The sequence below is a fragment of the Helobdella robusta genome (assembly GCF_000326865.2).
Source record: "Helobdella robusta unplaced genomic scaffold HELROscaffold_25, whole genome shotgun sequence".
Lineage (NCBI taxonomy): Eukaryota > Metazoa > Annelida > Clitellata > Rhynchobdellida > Glossiphoniidae > Helobdella > Helobdella robusta.
The window spans coordinates 1,709,321-1,718,973 of record NW_008704310.1 but is presented as its reverse complement, the minus strand read 5'-3'; the positions used below and the strand labels follow the sequence as shown (position 1 = coordinate 1,718,973).

The 9,653-nt window shown below is 30.7% G+C and overlaps 1 protein-coding gene across 1 annotated transcript; it reads left to right on the top strand.

Annotated features, from left to right (window-relative positions):
- Positions 1-4,063: 4,063 nt before the first annotated feature.
- On the top strand, positions 4,064-5,584 carry HELRODRAFT_173096 (hypothetical protein; the record flags this gene model as incomplete). The annotated part of the gene is made up of 6 exons (XM_009019715.1): positions 4,064-4,193; positions 4,260-4,545; positions 4,608-4,689; positions 4,794-4,965; positions 5,038-5,174; positions 5,489-5,584. The coding sequence occupies 6 exons, from the start codon at positions 4,064-4,066 to the stop codon at positions 5,582-5,584; spliced, it is 903 nt and encodes a 300-aa protein (XP_009017963.1).
- Positions 5,585-9,653: the final 4,069 nt, after the last annotated feature.

The window sequence follows — 9,653 nt, the reverse complement described above, 5'->3', positions numbered from 1 at the left end:
TTTTTTTTATTTATTTTTCTTATTAATAGTATTGTAGACTTCTATGTTAATATTATTACGATAGCGTCTTTGAGAACATTTAATTGGCGCTATATAAGTTTCCTATTGATTGATTGACATATATGCAAATTTCATTGAATATTTTTGCCCACTTAGCATTAATTAACTTTTTGAAAATACACTCAACGATGTGGAACTGTTGTAAATCGTATTTATTGAGAACTAGTGACATAATATGGCTTCGGCTAACAACGTTGTTTTGGTGTAAAAACCATTTTCAGAACCTTGTGTGAGATACAAATATTGCAATAAATGGAAATGTAAACCAAATAAAATAAAATAAAATACAATAGTACCTAAAATGTTACGTGTTGCGATTTAAAACAGGCTAAATGAAGCATAGTAATATATGAATAAATAATTTAAAGAGTTACGCTAAAAGCAAAATGTTACCTTGTAATGCAGATGAAATTGAATAATTAGTGACATAAGTTATAGTTTAATATTAAAATAAATAAATGGATACATATTTACGTAATATATATATATATATATTATATATATATATATATTAGGGTGGGTCAAAAAAATTTTTTTTTAGTAAATGAATTCTAATAGCGAAATTATGTTGTAATAAGACATCATAATGAACCATCTAAAATATTATTAAATTATTTTGGGTGGAAAAGCCCGCGCAAAGCCGATGAGGTTTTGTGGAAAAAATGAAAATACAGCCATTCAAAAAGCGTTTATATAAAAACATCGTGCCGTCACATTAAAAAAACAACGCTTTGTTGCTATGGTATCTTAGTCGTTGCTAAGTATTCGTTCAAATACATGCTGATTTTGGTATTTAAATTATGTCATTTATCCTAAAAACCATTTTTTGCATCTAGAAATGCATCTAGAAAATTTTTTTGAAAATTCCGCTAACTGTTGTTTTTTTCTAAAATATTTAGTTAACGTTAAACCAAACATGAGAATCGATGGTATTGATCACAGTCGGACTTAAAAATTTAAAAAAAGTTAGCTCGGAAATATGTATTACCAATTAACAGCCAGAAGAGTGATACTGATAACACCCAATTTAAGATGTCAGAAAAGTGTTAATTTCATCAATAAATGGTGATTCAGATAAAAGTATTTCGTCAGCCGGAAAGTTGCACAAAATCAAGAAAAGCCCTTAACTTTTACCTCAAAAACTATGAAAAAAAAGAACTGCATCCAAAGTTTTACCGTTGTTGTCGCAATTATGGGACCGTTATGGAGTGCCTGATAGAAGCGGTGTTGCAATTGCTTCAGCAGTTTTACACAAACTTTCGTCGGATGTCGTGATTGGTGAATCGTGACTGCGAAGAGTGAGAAAGAAAACACACCAAATGAAACGCACCTGAATCTACCTGCTTTATATTTTGATGAACAAAAAGATAAAACAGGCAAGTAGTTATTGAAGAACACGTATCTATCATTGAAGAACCGTATTCCATTTACTAAAAAAACTTTAGAGGCCCTTGAAATGGATTATTTGCATGCTTCATTTGAATGAACTGCCTTTCAGGCATTTGTTTGATCACATTGACGGTAAAACGTCTGCCCCTCTTCATACAATAGTTCTATTGGTATGTTGCTGGATAAATGTGAAACGGAAGCTGTAATCGAATTCGAGCCAATACCATGTCAATTACCGACACTAAAAACTGATGACAGACCAAAAATATTTGTATGAAATTACATTAGCAATAATTACTGGAAGTTGCTCAGATGATTTGATAAAATAGTCATCTGTAAATATTTCACGAGCTCGTTGATTAACTAAAGCTAACCGGATTTTGCGTCTTAACATTTTTACACCCGTACCATCAAATAATTTATTCGATTTGGCTCAATACGTTGTAAAAGTAAATGGTGTGGAATCATATATATATAAACAGCAGAAAGCACGGATGATGATTCATTTGGAATCGAAAAATGGCCTTGTTTGCAGCATGAATTCGGAAAATAAGTTTATTTTGAATTTTAATAAACTAAACGTTCACCAAAAAACTTTAGTGAGAAAAATTGAAAAACCGAACTACAAACATATTAACGCCAAACATTCGGTAGAATTTATAGAATATTGTAAATATATATATATATATATATATATATATATATATATATATATATCATTAAATTTGTATGCCCACTGTGCGTCAAAAGTTTTTTGATAAGAACTTCAACACCACGTAGTTTTTTAAATTCGTATTTATTTAAAACATCCATGAAATTTTGGCTATTTAGCCATCATCGGAGCTGAATATTACTGTGAATAATATTAGAATCATTGAAATTAGATAAATTAGGAAGATACAAAATAATATTAAGATGAAATTAAATTATATATTGAATGTTTATAATAATAGTGTAATAATGTAACGTACCTTTAAAATATGGTTAAACATAAAATTGAACATAAAATTAAATAATTAATTAATATTTATAATTAAATTTTAAATATCAAAAATTTTTTTTTTAATTTTAAAACCAATAGAGACAGGTGTGTATAGAAAGAAGTTGGTACATAACGTTAATATTGCGTCTATATCGTGCTATAGCGTAAATATCGTAGAGAGTTAGCGTGTACAAATATTGTAGTACAATATATATTAAGTGAATAATAATTGTCAAAATATGATATCTGCATACATGGATGGGAACATGGAAGGGCTAAACATCAGTATCAAACAAAGCCGCCAACGACGTCACTACGGATGTCGGCAGTCTACAAGTGACAGCCTGATTGACATAAGGTGAGCCGAATCTAGGCAAGTAGCTATATCGCTGTGCTGTGCCATCACCAATGCGGGCCACATTCATACGCAGTGGAGAGATATTATAATATTGAGAGAACAGCTGAAGAGTATGGTCAAAGCTATTAGTTTGTTTATTGGTGGTTGGTTTGTTCCTGTGTATATATACAAGAAAGCAACTGTTTTAAATTATCATCCGAGATCTGATGATAAAAATCTGCTGGTGATTCCGACAAGGCAATAACAAATTGGTACGCCTGATATTGCAACAGCTGAATCAACAGTTTGGAACAATCTGCCAGCGACGTTGAGAGGACCTGGACTTTCTTTTTCAACATTTAAAAAAGACTTGAAAACATTTTTATTTTCTGTTGAATTCTATGAACTGTTTGTACATTTTATGTATTTATCAAGCAGGTTCATGGAACTAGGTATGTATGCGCATGTGCAGGCCTACTAAATTTTTGGTTAATGATACTTTTAATAGCGCCTCTGAGAATTTTTTATTTTGGTTCTATATAAATGATTCTTGAAATAAAATATTATATATATATATATATATATATATATATATATATATATTTACAATATTATATAAATTCTACCGAATGTTTGGCGTTAATATGTTCGGTAGAATTTATAGAATATTGTAAAAATTTATGGTCTATTACCAACACACACACACACACACACACACACACACACACACACACACACACATATATATATATATATATATATATATATATATATATATATATTATAACATTCTATAACAGTAGATTTTTTTTAACAGTAGATCGTAAAAATTATGGTCTTTTACCAACATATATATATATATATATTATTGATGAAAATATCAGCCTTTAGTTAGCTTCCTGATTAATTTTCTGATTTGTTTAACAGTAGATCGTAAATCATTGTCAAGTTTCTTGAGTTCACAACCAAAATTTTTATTTAAGCATGATAGAACATTTAAGCATGATAAAACAAAAAAGCTTTCTTCGGTTATCTTAAACCGTCTTCGATATTCGAATTGATACTTTGTGTATGTAGCGAGATGCTCAAATATATATATATATAAATATACTGAGTCTCTACAATGTTAATTCTTTGTTTGTTTAAAGTTAATACTTAACGATCATTTAATTAGTTATTACAATTTTCAACTTTGTGCAATATGACAATTTATTTACCTATATACTTCTCATATATGGATTATATATATATATATTTTATTCATATGTAATATTAAGAATCCTGAAGTTATTAACATGTTTGCACGGATGAATGCTGGTGCGGATGTAAGATCTATTTTGAATGAATACTTTCAAAAATTCTTGGTCACAACAAGTAATGGAGGAGTTTACCACACCAATCCTTACTACGACCAAACAAGTTTAGGTAGGTTCAAATGAATAATTATTACAAAATTGGTATATTGAAGCTGATAAACATATATTTATTAAGGACTGATCATATCAAGATGCAAAGCTAGAAAGACTGGTTCCGACTTAAAGGGAGTTGCTTGCATCGATTTCAATGTTTATGATTTGTTTTCTGAAATTGATTTATTTGATTTATACTCAAATATGTATCCATTTCTGGTTAATTCTGATGGCAAAGTAATTCTACATCCATATCTAAATCCACCGTCCGAAAAATATCGGGATCCATTCCTTCCTGAGATATCTGATTTGGAACAAGAGGACAATGGCATGAACATTAAGGAATTGGAAAAATGTATTAAAGAAAAGTTGGATAATCAATTTAGCTTGAAACAGCAAAGATACAAAAATAAGTTATTAATTTCATCAGAAATATTCATTGTGAAATCGTAGCCGAGGTTTTTCGCGTTTATCCGAGAGGTCACTTGGCACTACATGGCATTCAGTGGGAAGTTGTTTCATCTCATTTCATTTGCAAATCAGTATATTCAATATTATTATATATTAATGAGGTTTTTTTAATAATCACGAATAAATTTTTTGACGTACATTTAAGATCAAAGGACTGTCCATTACATTGTGTTTGGTGTTCGACGCCATTGAAAAAAATTATGTAAAAACGTCTTTAAAAAATTTTCCATTTACGAGTTCGCTCAACTTCATGAACTCAATCAACATTTCAGATTTGTCAGATAAATGCTTCCAAATCAACAGTATTGCTCTTTACAGTATGCTTAAAAAATTTGTAATTTTCAAAAAAGCAAATAACATTTATATATTTTACAATTTCATGTATATAGATGCAACTTCTATTATTCTCGCGGCTAAATCTTTTACAAGTCCAAATGAATACCTTGGGAAAAATCAATCGAATATAGATTTCATTAACTGGAAAAACATTGTGGCAAAACCGAACGACCCTCAATCGATATTCAAGGTTTTATAAATATTTATTTTAATATTAATTGATATAATAGAATCTCAAAACACTAGCCAGGTGTTGTTGAAGACATCCACATAACTGGTTTTGTCGATAAATTTTGGAAATCAATGAATTCATTCATAGCCTGGAAACTTATTTCAACGAAAGAAGGTGTCATGAGAATGTATCCGGGGATCACGATGTCAAAATATTATGATGCCACAAGACGACCATGGTTTAAGTTGTGTTTAATCTAACTGAATGAAAATAATGCTTTATGCGTTTTGTCAGCATTAAATCAAAATTATAAATAAATCCCAACTTTCCAGTCGTATTTGACTTACATCAAGTTATCAACATCTCACGTCTATTCAATGAAACGTAGTTGCTGGGTTAAGAAAGATGCACAGCTCATTATAGGCTAAATGAATTTAACTTAACTAATCACATAGATTTTAATTTAAACGAAACTCAGTTATTTCAGCTCCAAGCAGAGGCAAGAGGAAGCTTTGTGAATGAAGCCCCCCACCCACGATGAAAAATTTTGCTAGGATTAAAGTTAAAATAAACAAAATGTTTGTATAAACTTAAAAAATTAAACTTAAAAGTATTTCAGCCCATAAAACAATAAAATAAATTTTGCCTAAAACCATGATAAAAGCAATATTTGTTGAAAACTGAGTAATAAACCAAAAAATATGCTAAGTTCTTCCTAACAAATTAATGCCTCATACAGAAAATATTTGGCTACGCCACTTAAAATATCAGGCCACGCCACTGGCTCCAAGAGCTGTAGAATTGTTGACATCGTATCGAGCTGACGTTGACTCGGAAATGTTTATTTTTTCAACAGAATTTATTGATTATCTTAAATGTTATTTCAAGTCCAGTTACTAAAACAAATAATATTTTTCAGTCCAAGTACTTACACCACGAACATAAGTAAAGTTCAAATGCAAGTGTGCTTTCGAAGAAAATAAAGTTAACAAATTAGAAAAATCACGAACATTTTTATTTTGAATTATTGTAGAATACAATTGTGTTCATACTTTCGTTACAATTCAAAAACTATAAATTTATTAGGCTGGTGCCTGAAATTTCCATTCAATGCTGGCTTCCAATTACGCTGGACATTCTTTCAACAGCAACACTAGAAGCTGGCTCGCTCAATGCTGAATTGCGGCATCCTTTAGTTTCCTAAACTTTTAATATATTTTTCATGAGAAAAACAAAACACATAATTTGGTCAGGATTATAAATTGATGAAACAAAAACATTTTGGTTGATTTGTTGATAGTGCACCTAGGAAAGAGCTGCGTTTCATTTCAATTCATTTAATGACAAATTTTATGACAAATTTTATGGCAGGTTTGTTCAATCAACATCAGAATATGGAAAATTAGTTTTCTATGGTGCTAATGTCGATTATGCCGAAGGTGGCTGCTTGTGTGGTCTCACCAAAACAATTCCTGCTAGAGGGTTAATTAGCACGTTGTAGTAGAATGCTGTTGTTTGTTGTTGTTGCATGATTTTACATGTTTTTCTGCATGTTGTTGGTAGTTGTTCTTACCTCATGTTGTTGTTGTTGTTGATGATGTTGTTGTTGTTGGCGTTGTTGTTGTAATTGTTCACTTTCCATTTGAGTTACCTCCAATCTGTCGGCAAAAAAATATTAATTGATAATTTTACAACAATGGAAAGTGTCGTGGTCAGTTTTTCAAGTCTTTCCTTCAAATCATATCTGATTCTCAGACTTGTCTGCTGTATGCATCTGAGTCTACAGTTTTTTTATAACCTCCATATCTGTTCCATACTGCTGTATCACTGAGGTCAATTCTGTGCATTTAACTTTTCAATCCAAGAGCGGAAGCGACTGAGATTAGTACGCTCTGCTTTTTCAAGAGTCTTTTTTTATCTTCAACAGTGGTTATAACGTTACCGCCTTACATATGGATGAGAGATTTCCCATTTATCATTATTTGTTATTTTTGAATAGAAATTTTTAACAATTATTTGATGTTTTGTCTGTGATGTAACATAACAATATGCGACTATGTTTTACTTTTTTTTTAAATTATATATATATATATATATATATATGTATATATATATATATATATTTACAATATTCTATAAATTCTACCGAATGTTTGGCGTTAATATGTTTGTAGTTCGTTTTTTCGATTTTTCTCACTAAAGTTTTTTGGTGAACGTTTAGTTTATTAAAATTCAAAATAAACTTATTTTTCAACAAACAAACAAATAATTATTCACTTAACAACAAAATCAAAGCGAAAATTTAAGTTTCATTTTAAAATCATCAAGTTTCAAATCTTTAGTTCTAAAAGATCTCGGTAAGCTGTTACAAAATCTCTTGATGCTATCTGCAGATTGACATCGGGTACAACCAGCAAAATGCCATCATCTGATCTAAGGTTCATACCACTCATCATTATAGACTTTTCTTTTATTTTATCTATCAAATAACTTGGTAACAAGCCATGCACAGTTTTATACAGTAAAATACATATTTTATATTTAATTCTTTTCTTTATAGTAAGCCAATAAAGGCCCTTAAGAATTGGCGTAACATGGTTAAATTTGAGACCTCCAACAATCAATTTGTTTGCTCTATTCTGAATAGATTGAATTGCAGAAATAGACCTATTTGGCAAACCGTAAAACAGACTATTGCATTGCAATAGTCCAATCGTGAATGAACCAATGCATGCACCAAGGTATGAATAGCAAATTTCTCTAATGACTTACGGAGTTTATAGAGTCCTCGAATCTGTCCGGAGCATGAATTTGTTATCATCTTTATATGATCATGCATCGATAATCTAGAATCAAGAATGAAACCCAGATTAGTTGCTTTGTCACTAAATTCTATTTTAGCATCTCCTATTTTCACTAAATCGATATTAAGCTTCATCAGCTGCTGCCATGTACCTATTGGAACAAATTTTGACTTCTGCTGATTTAATCTAAGACCATTGTTTGACATCCAATTTTCAATGTTATTTAGGCAGGTTACAAGTTTGTTGATTTCAGATTTCAGTAATTCTGGCTTATTACTAACTATAATCTGAATATCATCAGCATAGGCATGATATTTAAAACCGAAATTACCAATTACTTAAAAACTTCAGCGGTATACATGATAAAAAGAATAGGCCCAAGCACTGAACCTTGTGGCACTCCTGATGTCAAAACCGTTTCATTAGATAACACATTATTGAAAACTACCTGTTGCTTTCTGTCAAACAGATATGATCTGAACCATTTGATAACAGTACCGAAAATACCATAATCATGAGCCAATTTTTCCAAGAGAATCTGATGGTCTACACAATCAAATGCCGCACTCATATCTAAAAACGTGACTAGAGCCACATGTTGTTTGTCCAAAGCAGCAAACAACTCAGAAAACACATAAAACAGTGCAGTTTCTGTTGAATGATCGCGGCGATATCCAGATTGGTGAACTGGTAGCAGGTTGTTTACATTCAAATGATTCAAGAGCTGTTTGGCAACCACTCGTTCAAATATCTTGGAAATGAAACAGATGTTGGAAATTGGTCTATAACTAGACAAATCATTTCGATCCATATTCACTTTCTTTAAAACTGGATAAACCATAGCATGCTTACAACCATTAGGAAATGTGCCACTGCTCAGACTCAGATTTAAGATACTGGTAAGAAAAACGATGCTTTTTTAAGACAGGCTTAAACCTACAACGGATATTTACCTTGTTGGTGACATCAATGTTGACCTATCTAAATGCACTACTCAAAGTATGGCAATTAAAAATTTACTAGCAACTTACAATATTTCCTCGACGATTGAATTACCTACACGAGTAACAAATACATCAGCCACTCTAATTGACCACATCTTTAGTAATAGTTCTTTACCACATACAGCTGGTATTCTTTTATCTGATTTTTCGGACCATTATCCAATATTTTCATTCTTCAATAGCACAAATTTGTCCTCTCAGCCACCTGGTATCTTAGGTACTCGTCATTTCACTACTAAAACTTTTGACATTATCAATAAAATTTTATCCATGACCAAATGGGATGATGTACTTGGATCTGAAAACGTTGAGGTATCCTGTCTGTCTTTCTATAATCACTTTAACTCTATAATTGATAGATATGCTCCAATCAAGGTAATCAACAACAACAAGCACAAAGGATGGATTACCAGGGACATCATAAAAGCCTCTAGAATAAAAAATAAACTATTTAAAAAATGTATTTTGAATCCCACACCTTCTAATCTAAAGATATATAAATACCACCGCAATCGTTTCACTAGTGTTATAAGAAAGGCTGAGCGTAACTATTATAGTAATATATTTTCTAACAATGACTCAAAATTTAAATGGAAATTCATTAATTCGTTGCTTAATAATGCCTCTTCTCATAATATTTCTCAATTAATGATTGATGATAACGTTGTTACTAACAATTGACAATTCTA